Raw genomic sequence first — 25,849 nt, 5'->3', positions numbered from 1 at the left:
TAGCAAGTAGGCCATCTCGACTGGCATTCAACAGAGATGAAGCAAAGTAGGAGATATGGGAAACAAAAATGCTCTGACATTTTCAATTGTTGAGACTAAAGAAGACCGTGCTAGGAGAGCTGGCGACAAGCCCCGAAAGAGCGACGGATGCGGAGAAAAACGCCAATGCGTATGCCGAGCTGATACAGATGCTGGATGACAAAAGCCTCTCTCTAATCATGAGAGATGCACCCGACGATGGAAGGAAGGCTCTGAAGATATTAAGGGAATATTATGCTGGGAAGGGAACACCACGGATAATCAACCTGTACACCGTGCTCACGTCGCTTCAGAAGGGGAACGACGAAAGTGTTACGGACTATATCATCAGAGCAGAAACCGCCATCACAGCACTGCGGAATGCAGGTGAGACTATGGGAGATGGACTACTTGTTGCCATGGTATTAAAAGGACTACCTGAAAGTTTTAAGCCATTCGCAATACATGTAGCACATACAGATGATAAAATCACGTTTGCAGATTTCAAGACTAAGCTACGAAGTTTTGAAGCAACTGAGAAGTTAAACGCTGAGTCAGGCGACAGTGTGATGAAGACACAAGGACGAGTTGGGCGGCGGCCCGCCAAAACAAACACCTGTGAGTGGTACAAGGATGACACAGATATGGTGTGTTTCAAGTGTGTAATCAAAGGCCACCGAGCAAAAGAATGTCGACAGAAGACATGGTCCAGTCGTTGTAAAAGCAACACACACTAAGACGCTACGTGTAGGCGCAAGGAAAAAGATAATAAGGACAGACGAGATGACGCGATAAAAGTATCAGAAGATGGAGACGCCGACAACGTGTTCAAGACGAGGGATTGGCGAGACCGGTTCCAAGGAGCAGTCAGACAGCGGCATCCAGAAGAGAGGACTGATGGTGGACATGGGGGCCACTTCTCATATCATCACCGACGTGACCATGTTCAAGGATTCAGGCCGGAAAAACACAGTGTCGAGTTGGCAGACGGCACTCAATGCAACGGGGTCGCACAGAGGAGGGGTAATGTGGAGGTTTCTCTAATAGACAGCAAAGGACAGCGACACAAGGCGACGCTGAGAGACGCTTTATATATCCCTTCATACCCCCAGGATATCTTCTCTGTGAAGAAGGCGACCACCAGCGGAGCCACAGTGGTATTTAAAGAAGGCAAAGATGCACTGATTACTAAAGATGGTACCAAATATGATATATATGTGTATGGCAAGTTGTATTATTTGCATAATAAGAGTGAGTCTAATGACAAATGTAATACATGTCATGACATACAGGCATGGCATGAGATATTAGGCCACTGTAATTACGATGACGTTCTAAAATTGCTAAATGTGGTTGATGGCATGCAGATTAAGGGAAAAGCATGTAAGCCTGAACAAGAGTGTGAGGTGTGTAATCAGGGAAGGTTTGCCCAAAGTAGAAACAGGGACCCTGATACCAGAGCAAAGGCTCCCTTAGAGGTGGTACACGCAGACCTTGCAGGTCCTATGCGCACTGAATCTATTGATGGTCACAAATATGCAGCGTCATTCACTGACGATTACTCAGGAGAAATGTCAGTTTATTTTCTAAAGAAGAAAAGTGACACAGTACAAGCTACGGAAAAGGTCCTAGCAGATGTATCCCCCTATGGGAAAGTGAAGCGTATGAGGTCAGATGGGGGAACAGAGTACACATGCAATGATTTCCAAACACTGATGAGGGAAAACAAAATCAGACATGATATGTCAGCTCCTTATTCGCCTCACCAGAATGGAACAGAGGAGAGGGGCTGGCGTACTCTTTTTGAGAAGGGAAATTGTATGCTAGTAGAAAGGAAGCTACCAAAAGAGCGTTGGCACTATGCAATACAAATGGCAGCGCATGTACGCAACAGGTGCTTTAGCAGGCGTACAGGGCAGACTCCCTATAAGTTGCTGACCGATTAATGTGTCCAAGCTGCAAAAATTTGGGTCTGTATGCTACACATACGAACAGGACAAGGGAAAGCTGGATTCCAAGTGTGACCAAGGGTTTTTTTGGGGTATGATAAATATAGTCCAGCGTACCTGGTCTATAATCCAGACACAAACTGAGTACTAAAACACAGGCTTGTGAAGTTTGTGAGCAAGGCAGCTGTGGAGAAACAGACACAGACAAATGAGACAGATCCGAATGAAGATTATGACAATATGAGAAGGCCTAGGACTAGTGAGATCACTCAGGAGGTCAATAGGAGGGCAGAGAGTCCCCAAGAGCCAAGTGTACAAAACAGGGGTACACATAATGGCAGTCCAGGTGCAGAGATGAGGCCTAATGACCATAGCCTAACACAACAGAGTGACACAAGGGATGAACCCGAAAGTAGAAGGTATCCTACTAGACAAAGGAAGAAACCTAGTCACTTTGATGATTTTGTGGATGATTACAGTGATAACGATGGGGCTCATACCACAGTGGACTACTGCTACAGAACGGTGTGTGTGGTGTTCCATAAACATATGCAGAGGCTATGAGGTCAACTAACTCAAAACAGTGGGCAAAAGCTATGGATGAGGAGGTCCAGTCATTAAATGACAATAATACATTTACCTTAACAACCCTACCAGTGGGCAAGAAAACAGTGGGGGGTAAATGGGTCTACTCTATCAAAAGTGATGTAGATGGGAGAGACAAGTACAAAGCCCGGCTTGTGGCCAAGGGTTACAGACAGGTGAAGGGAATAGACTATGGGGAGACGTTTTCACCAACTGCAAATCTAACAAGTGTAAGAGTGGTGCTACAAAAAGCAGCTCAGGAGAATATGCTCCTTCACCAGATGGACGTGAAAACGGCACACTTACACGCCCCTTTAGAGTATGATATTTTCATTAATCCACCAGAAGGTTATGAAGAGAAAGATGATGGTCTAGTGTACAAACTAGAAAAATCACTTTACGGTCTCAAACAATCAGGGCGAAACTGGAATAGAGTCTTACATGATTATTTAACAGATAACGAGTACAAGCAAAACCCAGCCGACCATTGTATTTATGCTAAAGAGTCAAAAGGTGACAAGGTGATCATAATCATATGGGTCGATGACTTGATCATTGCAGCCAGCAATGAAATGGTTTTGAAAGAGGTGAAAGAGATGCTCTCGGTAAAGTTAAAAATGAAAGATCTTGGCACACTCAAACATTTTCTGGGTATCGATTTCAGTCAATCTGATGGATGTGTAAAAATGTCACAGGAAAAGTACATTGACAAAATACTACAGCGTTTCAATATGCAAGATTGTAAGGTCAGAGAAACACCCTGTGAACAAAAGCTGGAATATTCTGATGGTGCAGTGGAAATGAGTGATGTCAGGATATACAGGGAAGCGGTAGGAAGCCTGATCTATCTAACCACCTGTACCAGACCAGATCTAAGCTTTGTGGTAAGCAGGTTATCACAGCATTTTACTGAGCCTACAGAGGAGCAGTGGGTCACTGTGAAACATGTTCTAAGGTACCTCAAAGGCACTTCTGAAAAAGGTTTGAGTTTCAAAAGAGATGACAGTGAGAAGCTAGGCATACAAGCCTACAGTGATGCGGATTGGGCATCTGATGCTAGCGACAGACGCAGTACCACAGGATACTGTGTAAGTCTCAGTAAAAACAGCTCTTTAGTTTTTTTGGAAAACTAAGAAGCAGCCTACGGTTGCGCTCTCCACCTGTGTGGTGGAATATATGGCTTTGGCTTCATCAATACAAGAGTGCTTATATCTAGAGCAGTTACTAGAGGCTATTGATGACTACCAATACACAAAAACAACTGTACTTGAGGACAACCAGGGAACAATCCTGTATAATAGACAAAGATGTAAGCACGTGGACATAAAGTACCACTTTATCAGGTCCACAGTTAATGAGGGTAAAGTAAACTTGGTATACTGTCCTACTGAAGTCATGATGGCTGACATTATGACTAAGCCAGCAACTAAGTCAAAGCTGATTGAGTTTGCACCCATTCTCTTTGGGATTTGAAATGTGTAAGACAGAGGGTCCACGTTGTTTTCTGTTTTGCTTTATTTAATTTTGTTTGCATGACAGCAAACTGAGTATAAGTGGGGGTGTTAAGAGACAATGTTATATTGTATCCTCATTTTCTGTAATGCTGTAATGTGTTCTGTATGGGTGTCCTGCTGGTGTGCGGTATGATATTTGGGGTGTAATACTTGTACGTATTCAGCCAATGTGGCAACCCAAGCTACGACGTCACATCCTGTCTCCCACCCGGCGCCAACGTGCAGCTGTTGTTGTCCAGTGCTAAGTAGAGAAGTGGCTGCTCTCTGTGTAGCCGGCAAATAAACATGCTATGCATTTAGGCTAAACTAAGAACTCATCTCTACGTCATTATTCTGCCGAACGCATCGCTAGATAAACCGCTGAATCCTAACACGACCAACTCCTAGAATCTGGTAAACAAACACTTCCTGCATCAATAGATATTTGGAGTTTTAGGAAGTCATGGCTCTGAACGACTCGAATCGATCATAAAGCGCTAGAATAGGTATTCTTGACGTCAGACTTTGCACTCTGTGCTATTGGACAGAGTATTGGACGATACGGATTGGTTGACACGCCCAAGGGCGTGGCCATCCCCAAGACTGAGTTCTTTGTGTCGGAGGTGAGGCAGCAGTCGGTTGACATGGCTTTGTGAGAAGGAGACAAGGTAGTTGTACAGTTGTTGATTGTACAAATCAACACCAGTGTTTATTTTTAAACCCATCAATGAAGAACAGAACAGACCGTGGTTACATTTCATGTTTAATGTCTCTGTGCAGCTACATCTCCTGCTCGTTAGTTTGTGTGTGAACCACTTCACTCCAGCCTGTTTTAGAAACGAGGGTCAGTCCAGACGGGGCTTTGTCTGAGACTGATCCTCATTCAAGGATCACTCCCAACCATAGGGACCAAGGACCTGCACCCTGGACCAAGGACCAAGGACCTGCACCCTGGTTACAGGTAAGTCTCACCACATTTATCTTTTAGCAGTTGTCTGTTAGCATGGGTGATCGAGTGCTATTTGGCTAATTAGGTGGTGCTGCTTTGTTTCGTGTTTGCGTGTGTGCGCTCCAACGTGTGTGTGCTAAACCTACAGTATCTACTGTAGGTACAACGTGTGTGTGCTAAACCTACAGTACCTACTGTAGGTACAACGTGTGTGTGCTAAACCTACAGTACCTACTGTAGGTACAACGTGTGTGTGCTAAACCTACAGTACCTACTGTAGGTACAACGTGTGTGTGCTAAACCTACAGTATCTAGGTACAACAAGTTGGGCTCACATTTTATCTTTTTTCTGTTGTCTGTTAGCATGAATGAAGTCATGCTATGCTAGGCTATGTAGGGAGGTCTCCTTTGTTTCACGTTTGCGTATTGCGTGTGTGTGTGTGCACTCCCACATGTGTGTGCGTTGGTCCTACAGTAGGTACAACACATAAGTTGGTCTCATATTTTCTTATTGTTTGTTAGCATGTAGTCATGCTATGCTAGGCTATGTAGGGAGGTCTCCTTTGTTTCACGTTTGTGTATTGCGTGTGTGTGTGTGCGTGCGCTCCCACACATGTGAGCGTGCCGGACCTACAGTATAAAGCTAAAACACAGTAAGCTGGTCTCATGTTTTCTCTCCTATTATCTGTCAGCATAAATAAAGTCAGCTAATGCTAGGCTAAGTAGGGAGTTGTGCTTTGTTTCGTATTGTGTGTGTGCGTGCGCGGTTGTTTGCTGGTCGTCATAGCAACAACACACACAGGTCTGTCCTCCTTGTCCAAAATCAGAACATTGGTGTCCTGAAATTAGTGTCCCTCTTCCTTGTGCATCCTTTCAGCCCACAGCTTGAAGGGACGTGGGGGGCCAAACTGACCCAGTGGACACCCATACTGTTGGTACACAGCTGTCCTGCAGGACTCTTCATTCCCACTATTGAAGTAAAGGTATGTACAAGTCATATTCCATACAATGTTTTAATAAAATTGGTTAAATAGAGTAATTTTCTAAATATAGTTGTCTACAGGTGTTAGTGAGTGCACATGTGTTGATAGTAGTTCAGTAAAAAGATGATAGATAGATAGATAGATAGATAGATAGATAGATAGATAGATAGATAGATAGATAGATAGATAGATAGATAGATACTTTAATAATCCCGGAGGAAATTGTATATATCCACTGCTCAGGCATTACATAACAAATAATACTGGATAAACACCAGGAGAAAAAGAAACACTGACATCACAGGACATACCGCAAGACATACATTACACTAACAGACAGACACATGCAGCACTAACAGGACTTATATACTAAACTATAACTAAAAAATAAGCAGTATAAAATTAAAATATAAACAGTATAAAATTAAATAAAAATATAAACAGTATAAAATTAAAAAAATATAAACAGTATATAATTAAATTAAATTAAATCCATTCAACCCCGTGCTGACCTCACCCCCCCCACCCCCCACCCCACTGCTCCTGAGAGAGTCATTGTACCCCCTGATGGCACAAAGGAGGACCTCAGCCTCTCTGTGGAGGCGCTGTGTGACAGCAGTCTGTCGCTGAAGGTGCTCCTCTGCTGGGAGAAGGTGGTGTGTAGGGGGGGGGGGTGTTGTTCATGAATAGTAATTATTAATAGTAATAGTGTTGGGTATTAGAATATTCCAGCAAGACAGTAAGTGAAGATTTTAACATAACATTTTTTGAGACAGATTCATGTATGTCATGTATTGTTTTGGCTCCTTATGTCGTTACGTTTGGTGTACCCCTCTACAAGATCCACTTTCCAAAGGCTTTGAAGGGACGATGAGGAGTCAAACCTCACAAGACAGAGCCAACATTCTGTTAGTGTTGCAATATTTTAATATTTCAAACAAACATGTTTTGAAATTCTGTTGGTAATTGTTCACAAAACACAGTAAAAAGTAACCATACAAATAAATAAATTAGTAGCAAGTACCAGGATGTATTTTGAACACAATTTTTCTAAACAAAGAAGTGAATCAAACAGTATCAATAACAGTAAAGATCTATCTTTGTGTTTTATTGAACAGGTTTTGTAGCTGACATGTTGGACCTCATATGTAACAAAGTCTTGGTGGACCCCGTGCCATACACACCTGAGATGTTGTCCATTCCTCTCCCCGAGAATCTGTCTGCCCAGTGTGAGCGTCCTGACAAGGAGGAGGTCATTGCCAGCTACATGACCAGGTTCAACCAAGACTCGGTCTAAAACCAGCGTAGTGGCCTTCGTCTTCAGGAAACTCCTGGCGTATGTGAAGGACCACACAGGCTGGGGTGACGACCCGGATTCTGTGTCCTAAGTAGCCCCAGCACCAGCCAACAAAGGGGCCATAGGCCAGATGTCTGCACCGTCTACAGAAGGAGGACACAAAACTATTTATTTCACAATGTTTTCAATCCTGAGTATTACAACTGTTGTTGATCTCCTGACAGGATGGCTCTGTGTTCTCATTATTATTATTGGATGTATTGTTTTATGTAAATAAATGCTTATATATGTCAACAGAAATGGATTGTGAATACCAAAAAATGTTCAACATGTCTATTAATAAGAGAAAAATCAAGGTGTCGCAAATACAATAAAGTAGACTTTGTTGTACCTATACTGTATATGTCATGTTACTGCATTAATGAAGGAATGCCTGATGAAGTAAAATAAGACATAACTAGTTTTTATTCTGACATTTTTCAAAGAACGACTTAGCAATGTATTTGTCTCAGACTGAAGGGTTAGCTGTGAGCTTGCTACCTGTGGTATCTCCAAACAGATGTTTACTGCTGTTGGCATCCGTTCAGTGTCCACAGGAACACCTGTACAACAGGTGAAGACACCTGTACAACAGGTGAAGACACCTGTACAACAGGTGAAGACACCTGTGCAACAGGTGAAGACACCTGTGCAACAGGTGAAGACACCTGTGCAACAGGTGAAGACACCTCAAAATAGAGTAGATAAAGGCATCACTGCAGTATGGTTCCATCACTTCACCATTAACCTGGTGTGATGGTAGCAGGTGTCAGCTCCGTGTGTCTCGTCACAGAGGACTGCCTCAAACATTTAGCAGCTTAGTAACTGGTTAAATCAATGTGATAGAAAAATAAAGTCACTTAGCCGTGAGCAGAAGCTAGCATTAGCCACATGGTAATAACTATCAGAACCACCATCAGACTTTACTGTCACTTATAGAAATACAGCAACATGTTAGCAGTAAACACATCTGTACACATACTAAATACATAATAAGACATGTGACATTATTACTGTGATGAGAGGCGGGAGTAGAAACTAAAGCAGCTACCGGACGATGCTAACGTCCTGTGATGACGTAGGTTACACAACAAAACAACACAGAACCAACTAAGTACCGTTCACACGGACTAACCAATCAGAAACGTCCTGCTGCAGCCGCACCGTCGGTGTTTCTGTAGGAGCTTCTGGGTCCGACTCAGGGTCATGAATGTACGGCGACACGACGGGTCCTCCAAACGCCATAATGATAACAAACGTAACGCCGGTCAGTGTCCCGTTAGCCTAACGCTCTACGTCAGAGGGGCGTGGCCCAGGTGAAGGAGGCGGGGCCCAGGTGAAGGAGGCGTGGCCCAGCGGAGCTCATTAACATACTGCAGCAGGAGGCCTGAAACGACGCGTTTTGTGAGGAGCTCAGATGAGCGATTTTGAAAAGCTGATATTTAGGACCACAGATCACTTTAGGTCAGAATATTTAGAATACAGTCTAGTTGGACATCTGGCAGCTGAATGACATTAAGTTAGAAATACAGAATATGGGACCTTTAAGTCTCCAAATGTCATCTAATCCAAAGTCTTTCATACAATCCTGTAAAACTTTAACTGATTGTAGTTGTTTTGCTGGTATTATTATTCAGAACTATGTTGAAGTCCCCACCAATAACAGTTGTTGAGTTAGCTGATAGGTCAGCTAAATGAGAGAAGACTGTATGGAAAAAGCTGGATCAACTTTATTGGGTGCATATAGATTACCGATTGTGTATAGTTTATCAAAGATTGTTGCCTGAATAATAATGTATCTTCCCTCAGGGTCTAAAACTGTACTGTTTAAAGTGAAACGAATAGAGACACCTCTTTGCCTGTTGTTATAACAAGATGAGAAGATGATATTATAGTTTGGATCAGTGAGACATTTTTCTTGAGATTGTAGTAAATGTGTTTCTTGTAGGAGGAGAATATCTGCTTTTAGTTTGGAGACTTAGTCCATAATTTTAATTCTTTTTGTCTGTGAGCGTATGCCGTGTACATTCCAGGAAACTAAATTTAAATTAGTCATAAGAATAAATGTTCTATCTTCAGATTGATGATGTAACGTAATTTCATTGCCTGTCTGAGTGATCTTTCTGACTTATGCACATCATGATGTTGAGGTGTCAGATGTTGGATCCAAGATATGTGTATGTTGTAGATAAACATATACAGCAGATTGAAATGTATATATACATTGAAACAAAGCACAGCACTGTCTGATAAACTAAGAGTCAATACATAAAAAACATATCATAATAAATAAATGGGGTAGGAAGAGTTAGGGTGAGAGGGGTGAGTGTGTAGGAGGGGGAGGGATGGGGATACATATAGACAGAGACAAATAAAAGGAGAGGGGGGGTGCCTAGAGGTGGGAGAAGTTTGGGGAAGTGCAACATTTATATTTATATGTATCATTAATAATATTATTATTATTGTTGTTATTATTATTATTATTAATATATTACCATATCAGAGCCGTTCATGAATACTTATCTGACCCATCAGAAAAGTCAGGGGGTGGTGGAGGGCTCACGGAACAGCTGGCCATTGGTAGGTAAACGGACTTTTATCCCGAAGTCCACCCAGAGCAGTTGTGTGTGTTCAAAACCGGAAGGAAGAACAAGAAACAAACCGTCTCGTTTATCAAATGTGTATTTTTACCCTAATACAATATTTCTAAGCAGATCTGGGTTCTCTGTCCCTAACACAAAACCTGGTGTTGTCTGAACCGTGACAAGGAGCAGGAACAACACATTCCAGAGAACCTCAGATATTTATTATGCCTGTCTCTGGCTCCACCTTAAGGATGAGCCGCTGTACATTAACACTTATGCATCGTGTCTTTCTCTGGCTGGTTGTTTTCCCTTATATGGTTCTCCAGTGTCAGTCACCAGTACCAGTCTCCCGTACCGGTCACCAGTACCAGTCTCCCGTACCAGTCTCCAGTGTCTCCACCTACAACAAAGAGCCAAACAAATTACACAGTCGGCGTCCGCCGCTAAACGGGGGACGCCCATTACACAACGTATTTAGTTATATCATTATTAGGTTAAATACAAAGTAAATACAAAACCTGAGAATATATTTGATTATATTTCCTTCACCATCGATATAGAGTTTATCCACGACCAGAGCCGTCCGTTTACCTTCTGTCTGCTCCTTCATGATGGGATGGAGCATTTTAGCCTCTCATTGATCTCCTTGGGGAACTGGTCGTTCATCCCGTACGTCGTGCACTTCAGCTCCCGACCTTTGCTTTTAACAAACACTTTCTGTTGAAAGTGCTCGAATTTCGCGATGATGGGCCGGTGACGGTCTCCTCTCCGGGGTCCGAGCCGATGGACGTGGTGGAACATGATGGTTTTCAGTCTCCTCCGGGATTTTGAGGGTGGACTTCAAAAAGTTTTTGATCTGGGACTCCGGGTTGTCCTGTGTGGACTCTGGGATGCCCGAAACGATGACATTGTCCCGCATGGTCCTCGTCTGGATTTCCAGGATGGTCTCTTTTAGGGATTTGTTCTCTTTTTGTAATATACTTTCCTCGGTTGACACAGTCGTCGGCGCAGAATGAAGCTCGGAGTTGTCCCGCTGCAGGTCGGCTATCTGCTGGGGGGTGAACTCCAGGCTGGCTCTGAGTTCTTTTATTTCCTCATGGAGGATCCCGAGGACATCGAGCTTTTTGTTAATCGACTCCAGGACACTGAGCTGGCTGCCCGAGGTGTCCAGGTCCTGGGTGTCAGTGGAGGAATCCTTCTTTTTTCCTCTTGTTTGGATTCTCCCAGGAGGTAGCGACGGTAGGACTTTCCATGGCACACCGGTAAAAATACTCAATAAACTTTTCCAATTCTCCACTGTGAGTAATTCTACGTACAGTTACCTAGTTAGATTTTCACCTTACTATCTGAATTTTTTTTTTTTTGTATTTTATATACTGATTATAATCCCTGCAGGGAAATTAGTAGCACACTCTAGTTAGTTCAAATCAAATCATGCATATATATACATGTGTACAGGCCCTGAAAACAAACACACACATGGGGCCTGCACGCATGCAGAGGAGGTAGAGTGGCGGGCAGCTCCTTTTATTGGTGCGCCCCAAATATATAAAACGGCTATTTTTGAACAATGTGATTCTAGCAGCAGGGGGCCGACATGTTGAATCTCACTTCCTTGTGACGTCGTTCAGTGTGTCATCACGCCTCGTTCCGTTCAGTGTCAAGACTGTATAACTGATATTGGTAGACGTTATGCTCACATTAACCTACCAAGGGGCCCGGTAGGTTAACGTAAGCACCGCCACACGACCGGTGGCCACTGGTCCCGGTCCGACCACCACTCTGGGCCCCCCCATGAGCCAACACCCCCATCACTACAGCTCCATCAGGAGGGTCTCACCTGCTGCTGGAGGCTCCTCCAAGAGGAAGGCGCTCCGGGTCTTCCTCTGGCCCCCCCGGACCGGGACTGTGGGGGGGGACGTCCTGCAGCTCCATCAGCGAGCTTTACACACACCTGCTGGTTAACGTCAGCTTTACGCACACCTGCTGGGTGATGCCAGGACGCTGGTGCTCCAGGTGCTGCACGTTAAAGACAATCAGCCAATCAGAGACTCAGGCTGGAGCAGCGAGAGGCTTGAATTCTGCTGCGTCCTGAAGTGAAGCTTCCAGAGCTGCGTGGAGGACAAACCCGCGTTAACGCTGACCTGAAGGCGGTGAACCGAACTCTGTGTGCCGACTGACGTCACCCCTGTGTTTGAGACACCAAATTTGGCATGAACCAATCAAATCCATGCCCATCCATCAGCCAGTCATCGTGGTCTCGCGGCTCCAGGCTGCAGCTACTCTCATCATTAGTCTGTGATCTTCTTGAGTCCACCGACACAGCGCACATGCACAGTAGAAGGTGTTCACGTCCAACATGAACTGTTATTTGTCGGAGCCCTGAATGGATTTATGGGTATTCTGTAGGTCTTATGATGGTTTAAACGCTGTGTTTGTTGTTGTTTGTGATGTTGTTTGTGTGATCACATTAATGAGGGAATAAGTGGGTCACATGGATGTGGGCGTGAATGTTAATACAGGTGAAGTAGGGGCACCTGCTCACCTGTGTGGAGAGGGGGGGGTGAGCGGGGTCGCTGTTATTTTTCTTGACTGAACGCTATTTCCGCTCTGATCGCTCTTATCGCTACACTACATTCTGTGATCACTTCTATTATGAGTTTGTGCAGTTTCATGAATTGATTATTCTTTTTCGTTAATAAAAAGTTAAACTTTAGTATGGCAGTGATTTTTCCTTGAAGCGCGTCTGACAGAGGAAGGCCCCGGCGTCAGCCTCTCAGACACTCTTTGGTTTTTGAAGTCGCTACCAGTTGTGTTTCTGAGGATTCATTTCATTCTTGAACAATTACAAAGTCCTGAACTAAAAATGTGAATAAAGCTCAAAGCTGAATATTTCAGAAGAATCACAGCAAACATCACGGAGAACAGGAACCAGAACAAGAAACCAGATTTAATATCTAAACACTGACCCTGGACATGAGGGTCAGACCAGATAAATTAGAACCGGTTCTACCTGAAGTCCTGACACCAGTGACCCTGGACATGTCAAGGCCGGTCAAGTTTTTCTATACGTCCATCTGATCATGATGGCAGCGGATAAAGGGCATTCGAGACAAGTCTCACCCCAGCAACCTGTTCCAGTTTCTGCAGGAGGATCCTGAGTTGTTCCCAGACCAGATGAGGTTCCACTAAGTTCTGGGTCCAGACCAACGTCTCCTGTCCAAACGTTCCTGGACATCTCAAAGGGAAGGAACTCAGGAGAGATTTTAATGAGATGCCAGAATCTCTACGGGCTCCTGTCAATCTTTGTAGTTGTTGGAGTTCCTCACTCGGCCTCTGAGGATGATGTGTCATTAAGCCAAGCTTATGAGGCGACATAGTGATTTGTTCATAACGAGGTCAGTCTTTCCACCATCAGAGGGCAAACAGGAGGGGTTGTTTTTGCTGTTGGACAGTAGCAGTAAGAACTATCACAGTCTTTGACCATTGCAGGTACTTTTTATGATACCTGTAATATCACTGTCCAATCAGCATCAAGGCGGGGTCGTGCCCACTGCAGGTGATTTTAGTCGTGTTAAAAATGGTCCAAGTTGTCCTAAGGAATTTTAAATAAAGTCAATTTTGGCTTCATTTATTTGTGTAACCTCAGCATCCTCTTCCCCTTTGGCCTGTGCAAACACAAGCTGGACCAGTCGGACTCAAAACACACACACACACACACACACACACACACACACACACACACACACACACACCAATACAGGTGCATCACGCCACCCCCACCCCCGACGGCTCTTCTGTTTGTCTGCGACTCCCCCCGCTGATTGGCCGGCTGTGCCTGTGGGTCTTCCAGGTGGAGACACCCCCAGCCTGTCACAGAGGTGAACCCTAACGTCCCTGTCAGCCCCCATGGCGAGACAGGAGCTGACCACCAATCAGATTGGGCCCCTGGCAGAGAGGGAACGCCCCACCCCCACCCCCCCGTGTCACTTTGATATTCTGAAATTTTACTCATTCTGTACAAGAGTAAACCAGTCCTTTTGAACCTCTTCTTGCATCTGTAATTTTCAAGAAAAGCAACTAACAGACAACTAAAATGATGTGTTTTTGGAATGGAATAAATCTGTTCTGAGGAGCCAGAATATTTTCTCCATGTACAATTTCCTCCGGGATCAATAAAGTATCTATCCATCCATCTACTTTTTATTTTGCCGTTTGATTTTTAAAGAATTTGAAAATTCACTCTTTAGAAAAAAGAGGGTGAAAAATACAATTAGTAAAATTATTGCCTTCTTGCGGCTACATTAATTTAGTAAAATTATTTATTTTTAAAATTAGCATGCGTCCACTTTTATTTTGAAGGCCGACACTAAGTGTTCCGGTGTAGGTCTGTGTGAAACATCTGAAGCTGGACCCGTGTCCAGGGGTGGTGTGTGTTCATGTCAGAGCTGGGACGTGTGTGTGGAGGCCGGGCTGTGTTCGGTCACACAACCCCCTGCTGGAGGGCAAAGTCTCCCCCGGACCCGGGACATCCGGTCTGATCTCCTCCCGAGACGCTCCGTCTGACGCGGCCGCGGTGAGACGCTCGGCCGGTGCGTGGAGCGTGTAGCCCGGCCTGAGGACAGCGTGTAGCCCGGCCTGAGGACAGCGTGTAGCCCGGCCTGAGGACAGCGTGTAGCCCGGCCTGAGGACAGCGTGTAGCCCGGCCTGAGGACAGCGTGTAGCCCGGCCTGAGGACAGCGGTGGGGGTGTGTCACGTCTTCATGTGTTCATTCCCGTCCTCATCGCTGGCTCTTCCTTTAGCGCGCCAGGCCGCACCGAGCCCGGCTCCCTGACGTACCGGAGGCTCCCTGACGTACCGGAGGCTCCCTGACGTACCGGAGGCTCCCTGACGTACCGGAGGCTCCCTGACGTACCGGAGGCTCCCTGACGTACCGGAGGCTCCCTGACGCGCCGGAGGCTCCGTGATGGGGGGGAGTCTGGGCTGCCACCGCTCCATCCCCCGGGATCCGACGGACTTCAGCTGTGCGAAGCGTAAATACAGCGCTGCGTGTAACTTTGGCCCCATCCTGGTGAACCAGGAGCGGATAAACATCAACGCCGCCACGGAGGAGGAACTCATGACTCTCCCGGGAGTCAGTCGCGTTGTTGCGCAGAATATCGTGGAGTATCGGGATTGTATCGGGGGCTTTAAGAAGGTGGAAGACCTGGCTCTGGTCAGCGGCATTGGAGCCACCAAACTGGAGTCGATCAAACTTGAGATCTGCGTCTCTAGTCGGACCAGCTCGTCTCAGCACTCCCCATCCTCCCTGCGCAGAGATCCAGATCCCCAGTCCAGTACCGGGGTGAACATCAACACTGCCACCGCGGCGCAGCTCATGAGCATCCGAGGAATCTCAGAGAAAATAGCCAAGAACATCGTGGCGTACCGGGAGGATCACGGCCCGTTCAGGAACATCGAGGACCTGGTGAGGGTGACCCACATCAACGGATCCCTCCTAGACAGAATCCGCTTCCAGGTGTTTGTGGAACGCTCCCGGTCGCCATCCATGAACACCAACGGAGGGATGACCTGCACCACCACGTTTCAGTCCAGCCCAACTTCATTCACTGTGAGCGACGACGTGGACCTCCCACCGGGGGGTCCGGGACAGATCGTGTCCATTCGCCCCAACGTGGAACCTCCGCCCGTTCTAAGGGACGGGAAAGCCGTGGTGCGCCTCGCCACCTGGAGCCTGCAGGGCTGCTCCTGTGAGAAGGCCAACAACCCGGGGGTCCGAGAAGTGGTGTGCATGACCTTGTTGGAGAACGAGTGAGTAAAACCTCCACTGTTTCGATGCATGATGGGAGATGACAGGTTCAATCCTTTGTGCTGCGCCCACATGTCAGAGGAGAGACCAATCAAACACACCCTAACCCCGAACCCTAACCCCTAACCCAAACACTAACCCCGAACCTTAACGCCTAACCCAAACCCCTAACCTAAACCCAAACCCTAACCCTGAACCCTAACCCCTAACCCTGAACCCTAACCCCTAACCCTGAACCATAACCCCTAACCCTGAACCCAAACCATAACCCCTAACCCTAACCCAAACCCAAACCCTAACCCTTACCCCTAACCAACACGTCAGGAGTAAGACCAAACAAACACCAGAACTCCTTGTGTGGAGACAAGTCACATCTCTGAAATCCATTGTTGTCAAGAAATCATTTAGTCTCTTTATTATGATAGGAATCAATATACTGTAATCAGGCTAATCAAGTATTATACAACATATAAGGAAAATCTGGCCGGCTCCTTTCACGCTCCATCTTCCTACATTCATTTATTTATTCAGTTCATTTTTTTTCTTTCCAGACATGTTATTACAACATATTTCACTTTCATCAGTGTTGAAACATCATCCGCAACATCCGAAAAGAAAAAAAAAGGGTTGACGGGTACAAGCCATTGGCTTGTAAGGTTCCCGTCCCCTAAATCATCAACAAAACATCTCTCTCATTAGAATATGTAATCAACAAACTCAGACATTAAAAGTCTTCAACCAGCTCATCCAGTGAATTTTGACAGACGTTCATACCCTTATCCACTTCCAGACATTAGCCTTTACCCTAGAGTATAACCATGGTTACATTCTTCCTAGGAACACAAGGTTTGTTAACATCATGGATAGTCAAAACTAGAAGTTGACCTTACCAGTGTTCTCCACAAGAATATAATGATCATATTAACCTCCCTCAGCAGACAGTGTTCATACAAGAATTAACCAGTTTGTCACACTTTAACAGTTTCACATGGTATTATATTGTCAAAAGATATCAACATGCTCTTTAAAGTCTCAAGTTAATGTTACCCCATGTTATCACAAATACATGTTGTTGTTTTTTGTTCATTAGTCCGTGTTTCTGACATCAATGATGATGATTTTTTCGACTTTTCTATGAAATACTTGACGTGTCCGAAATCGTAGAGCTCCCAATATTGAAGTGACTCTGTTGTACTGATCTCTGGTGTAGTAACAACTCTTGTCCGTCTTTATTGCTCATATTTCACCAACTCCTCTGCTCTCCTGATCACCATTGTTTTCATCTGGTCCGGAGAAAGCCCCTTTGTTCTGATGAAGATCCTGCAGTTGTTCGTCCAGGTGTTGTCGATCAGCCCATTCTTCTTCAGTTGTCGAGCTTTTTCAGCGATATCAGCATTCTTTTAGTGAGATTCTCATTAATGTAGACATTTTCTCCTTTCAGTTTGAAGCCTTGTTTCAGAAGAGCTATCTTGTGTTTACGATTGTTGAATTTTCTCACACTGCAGGTGGTCTCCTACCTCCAGATGGTGATGGGTAACATGTCTCAATCTGGTCTGATCTATAGTTATCACCAGACCCCTCAGTTGAGAACTCACTTGTTGCTCCAGAGACTCGATGTCAGCGCTAGCCATAGCATTTCTGTAATCCCTCAGCTTGATGTTGATTCCAGTGATAATCACATCATTTATACGAATGCTTTGTTCCAAATCATCCATTCTTTGTTGTCCCTCTTCCAAAACAACAATTTTTCGGTCTTTTTCATCCATGTCTTTCTGCATTTTCTTCATGTCGTCCTTCATTTCTTCCAAGGCATCTAGCAGCAGTTTGAGCTTTTCTTCCAACTTTTTATCAAAGTCACTCCCTAACTTATCAAAGTTGCTCTTTAACTCACTCTTTAACTCTTTCATAGAGACCATCTGGTCTTTAGTATCCTCCGATTTTCCTTTTGGTTTCGTCATTTTGCAGAGAATCAGTGAGAGTCAGTCTGGATATGAGTTAGAGAGATAGTGACAACAGGAGACAGAAGGAAGACGTCTGCTCTCGTTGAGAGACGGAAGGACTTCATAACTTCTATAAAGAACAACAAGCCCAGAAGAAGGAGCAGGCCTACCTTAAACAATCTGTTTATAAAGAACTGATATTAAAGCAGTAGCTTCTGGTTTAACCCAGTTTTAAAGTCACAATGCATACAACACCTTGTGGAGAAAATTAATGTATTAAAGCAGATTAATCTGCCCAGATAATGTCTTAACAGTTCTTCGGTGTCAGGTTCCCCAGTCAGTGGATTCTGAGTGTTTCTGTTTCACACCAAGCTGCTCTGACCTTCTTGTCTAACTTAAACATGTGATCGCTGAGCATGACATCACGCGTTCACATCCTTCATTTATGTTTTGTTCATAATACTTGAGCAGGGTGTGACCAGACTGTTGGCACCATGCTGGGTTTGTCACATCAGCTGGCAGGAGCTGGACTGGTCCGTGCTTGTATGGGCAGAGAGGCAGGGAGGTCCTGGGAGGGCATTCATGTACTAAATACTGTCATATCCAATAAGTAAAGAGAGTGTGCTTTGCAACATCACATGACCCACGTCAAAATATGCTCTTCTGCCCCCTAAATATTTGTTTCATGTACCAAACTCTATTGCAAATAGTTTATTTTATTGGGGTTTTTTTTTTTGGGGGGGGGGGGGGGGGGTTGTTGTTGCCAAAATCACACAGTTTTCATTGAACCAGTCAAGGAGGATGACTGCCCTCCAGAGTCTGGCTCTGCCTTCCAGAGTCTGGGTCCTGCCTGGAGTTTCTTCCTCAATGAGGGAGTTTTTCCCTGCTGCTGTCTTTTGTGCTCTGGAGGGTTCAGTTGGGTTTCTCTGTCTTGTTAAAGCACTTTGAAATGTAATTAATTATGTAATCAAGCACTATATAAATAAAGGTTGATTGATTGAATCAACCACTGCATGAACAAGTCATGCAGCGGTGCCCATGTATCGGAGCAGAGTTCATTACAGATAGGACCACGGCAGCACACTACTCCATGTATTCACAACCTTTGTCTTCACTTCAATGAGAATAAAAATAAAGTAAGTAAATAAAATATAGAAGTGTTGCTGAAGCAGATTTCTGGATTGGCTGCAGTAATCTGTGTAACCCTAACCCTAATCCTAACCCCACAGACAGTTGAGAAACAGCTGCAAAATCATTGGAGCAAATTTAGGATTTGACATCATTAATTTTTTCATGGAACTCCCAAAATATGAGATATCTAAGTAGTTGCCTTATCATCTTAAAAACGATCATGTTGGTGCTGGAGCTTTCTGCCTCACAGGACAGTCAAGAAAGGGAACAGATCCCAACACGGTTTTCAGTATTGTTACTGCAGAGGTGATCGTTTATCACTAAGCTGAAGAACAAAGGTGGAGGTTCTCATTCAGGTCTTTGCGGGTTTCTCTTTAGAATGAAGTCAGCTGGACTTGAAGCAGGAGGACGTTTCACCTCCATTCCAAGACGCTTGGTGGGGTCACAGAGAGTTAGCCTTGTGGGGTCCGTCGTGGTCGTTGTGTCTGATAATGAAAGTCTTTGAAACCTCAGGGCTGTACAGTTTACCCCCACCCCAGGGATGAGGGGGTCAACTGAATGTTGTTTGAATGACGGTTAGTTAGTTAGTTAGTTAGTTAGTTAGTTATTCATTTATTTCAGGCAAGGCAAGGCAAAAACAAAAAAGACAAAAAAAAACCCAAAGAACAAAATAATTTCATAAGCAAATATATAAGCAAAGATCATAACTCAAGAATACAATTCTGCCTGAAGGGGAGTAGGAAGGAAATTTATGTAATCCCACCCCAGTTCCTGCTTCAGAGATCAACACACTGAGCTTCATTGCTACTTCATTTAAGGACAACCACACAATAATTGCATCATGATGGCATCACCATGGGCAACAATAATTATCACATTGCAGTAGCAATTCCACACAACAATGTAAAGAAGGCACTATATACCAACAATGGTAATGTACAATATACCAACAACAGTAACCGACAAATACCAACAATGGTAAAGAACAGTTGAGCTGTTGAGTCGTGATTCTTATAGTTGGCTTCTTCAACCTGTCTCTCAGTGCACCTTTCTTCCCAGCTGTGCTAATGCTAGCACATGTGCAGCTAACATTGTTGTCTTTATTTGGGAGGCGAACCCTTCACGTACAGCAAGACTCCAAATGGGGCATCAAGGCCTTAATGGACAGTATCATAGAATTAAAGGTTTGCTTTTCCATTTGAGATAACTGGGTGTTTGCATTATTTAGGCGCGACCGTGGCTCAGTGGTAGAGCAGGTCGTCCAATGATTCAAGATCGGCGGTTCGATTCCTGCTCCCGTCGAGTCATTTGTCGTTGTGTCCTTGGCCAAGACACTTTACCCTCCTTGCCTCCAGTGGGGCACTCGCTGGTGTGTGAATGTGTGTGGTGGTCAGAGGGGCTGTATTCGCAGATTGGCAGCCATGCCTCCTCAGTCTGCCCCAGGGCAGCTGTGGCTACGTACCTAATTTACCACCAAGTATGAATAAGGTGTGAATGAATAATGGATCCAATGTAAGTGACTTTGAGTGTCCAGACAAGAAAGCGCTATATAAATCTAATTCATTATTATTATTATTAATAGCATTGCCTCACTTCACACACAGACTCTGCTGCATGCAAATAAAAAGTTAGTTGGATTAGGCAGACTAGTTGCTGCACTAGCATGTTGCTATTGTGTGCATGATCCTTCCAGAAGTTCTGTAAGTATTTTCTTAAATCAATACTCTGCTGATATTCCATCCGTATCGTTTTACGTATCCTGGTTTAGTTGACGAGTTCCATAAATAGCTTTTTCTGCATAGAAATACCAGTGTTACCACAGTTCAGCCAGACAACTCATTTCACAAGTGTTCATGACAGCAGCAGAACACAGTGGACTTTTGGTGTGGAGAGCCTGACTTTATCATTCTCATAAATTATGTTTGCATAAAGATATTGGTGGAAGATGAGCAACCTTATAGATTCCATTAGCGGGAGCCTAAAGTTGGATGCTGGATGGTGGAAGTGAGAGACATTGACTGGCAGACGGACTAATGAGAAATCTTTGTATTTTAAGTATCCTTTCAAAGTAGGAGGGAGGAACGAAAATGAACTGGCTCAAATATGTATTCAATGTCTTATTGAATTCCAGGTCCTTTAGCATTTCTGCTTGTTTTTTAGGTGAATGCCTCTAGGCTGACACAGCCTTGGTATCACAGAATATTAAATTTATTGAAGGGTTTAGTTTGTTTGATTTTCCTTATTTAATGATTTACTACCTGCAGGTAGCAGGTGGACCCTTGCGTCCATTGTGTGGTGAGCGTTTATTAGGGCGGTATCAAAACTTTGGAGGCATTTTGGATCAATGCTGTTTATTTCTGCCACTTCCTGTGTTCCCAAGCCTTGTGTAACAACCATGATGCTGTATCATGGTTTTCATTTTCATGAGGACGAGGCTGTGGTGGAGATACGGTGTGTTTGCACACGGCTTGGATCCTCTGGGAGCTATCACAAGATCAGGACTCCAGTTGACACACTTGTTGGCTTTCCTCCAGGCACAAACAGAGTCACTACAGGTCAATGAACTCCTGTTTGACTCACACTGCAGCAGAGACACCCTGTTAGTCCTATCAGCTGTCAGGAAGCCTCACACACTGGGCTGAGGGGAAGTGAAAGAGGGACGAGCTCTTAACTGTGGGGGGGGACATGGAGCAGGAAATCAGAAAGACTTCAAACTATTGTTCTTCAATATTTAGTTACTTTTGACAGTTCTGCAAAACCAGTGACGTCCCTCGTTATGTTTCTTCATCACCTGAAGAGACAGAAATGAATTACCATCCAGTCACTGGAGCTTCTGTACTATGTCAGAGATGACTCAGATATTGTTGTATGTAGACTGTGTTTACGTCAATCAAATGAACTACTGTAGATCTACCGTTGAAGAAACAACATTTTGCTATGAAGAAAAGTTCTCTCAAACGTGACCCAGACAATTCATTAATTAGGTCCTTCTCATCAAACGGACGATCCATAGATCCTGTTGTCCAAATACAATGTTGTGGGGACTTTAACTTTAGGCATTGCTTCTCAGTTCTGTGAAAGCTGAGAGCAGCTGATGGCTCCATCATCAGCCACGGTTTAGACAGATGTAGTTCCTGGTTACAGCAGAGATTCACCAACTTCAATCCATGAGAAGAAGAGATATTGATGAGCCGGACCAATGAAGAGATGTCTGCTCACACATCCAGACAGACGGCAGTCTGCTCTCATCTGTCTGCTGGTTGTTACTGCTGAACACTGCAGGTACTGCTGGATAAACACGTGTCCCTGTCTACCCCCCGATGGCAGCACGACCGCTGCAGCAACATGCTGAAAGTGTTTACACCTGCTTAACTACAGGATGACCACTAACAACACCAACACTAACAACACTAACACTGGGCCCGTTTCACAAAGCCAGTTTAGTGGAAACTCTGGGTAAGTTAACCCTGAAATCAGGCAAAACCAGGGTTTTTGGTTTCACAAAGGGGGGTAACTTAACCCAGAGTTGGAGCAGTAACCCTGGCCTGTTTCACGTAGCGAGGTAAACTGAACCTCTGGGTTTGTTACCGCAGTAACAGACTCTCTGAACATAACCTGGTCGGGAGCAGGTTTTACAGTATTCCACAAACCCACGGTTTCTTTTGACTCCGCCCCCTTTCACCGCCGCTCGCGCGGCTTCATTTCCTGGTTCTGTCGGACGGACAGTCTGACCGAAGTAAGGTTTAATAAATAACTCTGTATTTTAGAGGTATTTTAGAGGTGAACATAGCATGTTCGTTTGACGAAGAGCCCCTTGATGGAGTTTCCGCATTAATTCACATAGAAATATATTTGTATTGCAGATTTCCCGTCATATCCAGACAGTTCTCTGTATGATCGATACTGATTCACGTCCCAACACACACACACACACACACACACACACACACACACACACACACCTGATCCATCCTCACATCTGCAGCAGCGCTGCATGTAGCGCTCCGTTCAGTTTTTCAGTTTTTATTTGCAAACGGTAATTTTCCTATATAATGTGGGAGATGCTCAGTGCGCCTCGCCTTTAAACTTTGACCCCAGTTTTTCTGTTTCCCTGGAGAACAAACCGTCAGAATCATCAAGGAGGAGTTCCACAGGACTGCAGGTGAATGATGTAGAAATCTGATCAATTCATTTGAAAGTATGTTCTCTTAATGATATTGTGCTCCAATGTTAGTAACATTAATGTCTTTTCAGATGTCCCAATGTAATCCGCTGCCATAGATGGTACCCACATTCCCATCAAGGCTCCCTCACATAATGAAGGTGATGATGTGAAGAGGATGTCCATTCACAGAAAATATATGCAGGTACAAGTACATTGACTACTGTTTCTACACGTTAGACTGCATCATAGATAAACTAACATCTGTCCGGATCACATGTGATGCTGCAAACTACATTTTCCACCTTTATTTAAATAGCGCCTAATCACTTCATCAGACATTTCAAAGAGCTTTAACAGACAGACACCCAACACAACCCTCCAGAGCAAGCATAGCATACTGATGTGGAGATGGAGCGGTCCTGATCGGTTCCTGACTCACAGGTGTATGATAAGTCTCACCTGAGCAACAGACTAATGCAGTAACTAAAGATTAGCACAATAATTCACTTGTCTCCATCGTTTAATCCACTCTAATGAATCTACTTTCCATCACAGGAGTCTGATGGTTGTTTTCTGGGGGACAGGGGTTACCCATGCCAACCGAGGCTGCTGACCCCTTACTAACCCAGGTCCCCAATAGAACTTCAGATGGGTTCACCGCAGGACGAGAGCCCGGGTGGAGATGATCATAGTTCTGCTGAAAGGCCGTTTCCAGTGTCCATGACACCTCAGGATGATTCCTGAGAGGACCTGTGATGCACTTCTGGTCTTCATAGTAGTATTGCCGCTATCAGAGGAGAACAGCACCCTACCCCACAAACTGAACAGCCCGATAATGACCCCGTCCACCTGCCAGCTATCCAGGGTGGTAGAGCAGTGACTCCATCTGCCAGAATCATTTCAGAGTCTGTGTAACTCACCATCACCACAGCGGGCAATAAAAACATACAATATACATTCCATTTGGTCATCTTTATTACTTACAAATACAAAATCATTTCTTAGATCGTTTCAGTGGTGAACATTCTAATATTCAACATGATTCACTTGTGAACAACACCCACCTCTAACTTGTGCTCCACTATTTGTATGTTCAAATCTGCCCTCCTAATCTGGAGGTCCAAAGAAACCATTTTTTTATCTGTTGTCTGTATTTCATAGAAAGTGAATTGGATAAACTTCTGTAACAAATAGCTGGAAATACATGAGGAGGACATCAAAACATACAGTTGCATATGAATGCCAGAGAAAGAACCGCTGGTGTTCACTGAGCGTCTATCTGTACATTGGATGTGAAGGACTGTCCAGCTTGATCTGTTAAAAAAAGATGAGAAAGTGTTGATCCTTCAGTGGAGGCTAAATGTCACTCTGTATCGCACCAGAATGCTAAGGAATAGGAACAATCGGTAATAGAAAATATTTGACCACCTTTCTTTTCTTCAATTTCCTGTTAATTTCTTTTTCTTTTTATCAATTATGTATAATTTGACTAAAAGACACAGAGAATTAAACATGGAATGTCTGTAGATGAGATCACATTTATGTGTGTGACAGGAGCATTCTGTTGGCGATAAAACTACTGAAAAGCCTGAAGTCCACTTATTATTTACTGTACAATGTCATTATGTTATAATGAGGAAGAGGAGGATCCCTAACGAGATGATGCAGAAGTCTGACCTGTGTGAAAGATGTTTTTAAACTTCGTTCTCAGCTGTTGACATGTGCGCTTCTCCCCCGCTAGATTACATCTGATAAAATAATTTAATAAACTATTATTCAAGTCGTTTACCTCTGTAATTTTACCGTTTCTCCAACGGACTACGTTTAGACGTACGCATCGACTTCTTTACAGCTGCAACGCTGTTCCTCTTTTCATAACATGTCCTCAAAGTCTAAATACACGTAGATTACAATCTGTACTTCAACAGCGTAAAGTCACGCGGAGCGCGTCTCGTCCGTCGTCATGGTGACTCGTTGAATCTGGGCTCCATTGATGATGGCTTTTTAAAGTGGCGTCGCGCCTGTTAAACTGCGGGTCAACTTACCCTGGGTTACAAAAATTAACCTCGAGAAGCGCTTGTGAAACCGAAAACCCTGGGTTTCCGAGTTCAGGGTGAAGGTAACTTAACCCAGGGTTAAAGCAGTAACCCTGACCTGTTGCATGACGCGAGGTAAAGTGAACCTCTGGGTTTGTTACCGCAGTAACAGACTCTCTGAACATAACCTGGTCGGGAGCAGGTTTCATTCCACAAACCCAGGGTTTCCTCTGACTCCGCCCCCTTTCACCGCCACTCGGGCGGCTTCATTTCCTGGTTCTGTCGGGCGGAGAGTCTGACCAAAGTAAGGTTTCTATACATAACTCCATATTTCAGAGGTGAACATGGCATGTCCGTTTGACGAGGAGCCCCTTGATGGAGTTTCCGCATTAATCCACAGAGATTTTAATTTTTTTGTATCACGTTCAGATGTCCAGTCATAGCCCGGCCAGTTGATCTGTTGAAGAAGTTTATAGAATTTACTTTCTAAAAAAGTACAGAAAATAGAAATGGTTTACTAGAACCTCCAGATTAGGAGGACAGATCTAGACATAGAAGTACTGGAGCACAAGTTAGAGGTGGGTGATGGTCACAGGTGAATCATGTTAACTAGTAGAATGTTAAGTAGTGTAACGATACAAAAATTACTTTGTATTTTTCAGAAATAAATATGCCCACAGGAAATGTGTATTGTATGTTTTTATTGCCCGCTGTGATGGTGGTGATGGTGACTCTGAAATGATTCTGGCAGATGGAGTCACTGCTCTGCCGTCCTGGATAGCAGGAATCACCCTGAGGTGTCTTAGGCTCCCTCCTGTAATGTATAGTGGATTCATTAGACTGGATTACACAATGAAGACAAGTGAATT

At 44.3% G+C, this 25,849-nt stretch overlaps 1 protein-coding gene across 1 annotated transcript in view; it reads left to right on the top strand.

The window, feature by feature from the left end:
* Window positions 1–14,297: 14,297 nt before the first annotated feature.
* The window catches only part of eepd1 (endonuclease/exonuclease/phosphatase family domain containing 1), a 30,037-nt gene continuing 18,485 nt past the window's right edge, over window positions 14,298–25,849 (top strand). The window contains exon 1 of the mRNA XM_068333004.1: window positions 14,298–15,710. Coding sequence (XP_068189105.1) covers window positions 14,866–15,710 — 845 coding nt within the window. The 5' untranslated portion in view covers window positions 14,298–14,865. The remainder of the gene's footprint in view (window positions 15,711–25,849) is intronic.

The sequence above is a fragment of the Antennarius striatus genome, chromosome 14 (genome assembly GCF_040054535.1).
Source record: "Antennarius striatus isolate MH-2024 chromosome 14, ASM4005453v1, whole genome shotgun sequence".
Lineage (NCBI taxonomy): Eukaryota > Metazoa > Chordata > Actinopteri > Lophiiformes > Antennariidae > Antennarius > Antennarius striatus.
Note: the sequence above shows the minus strand (reverse complement) of the source record. Positions and strands in the feature narration are given on the sequence as shown.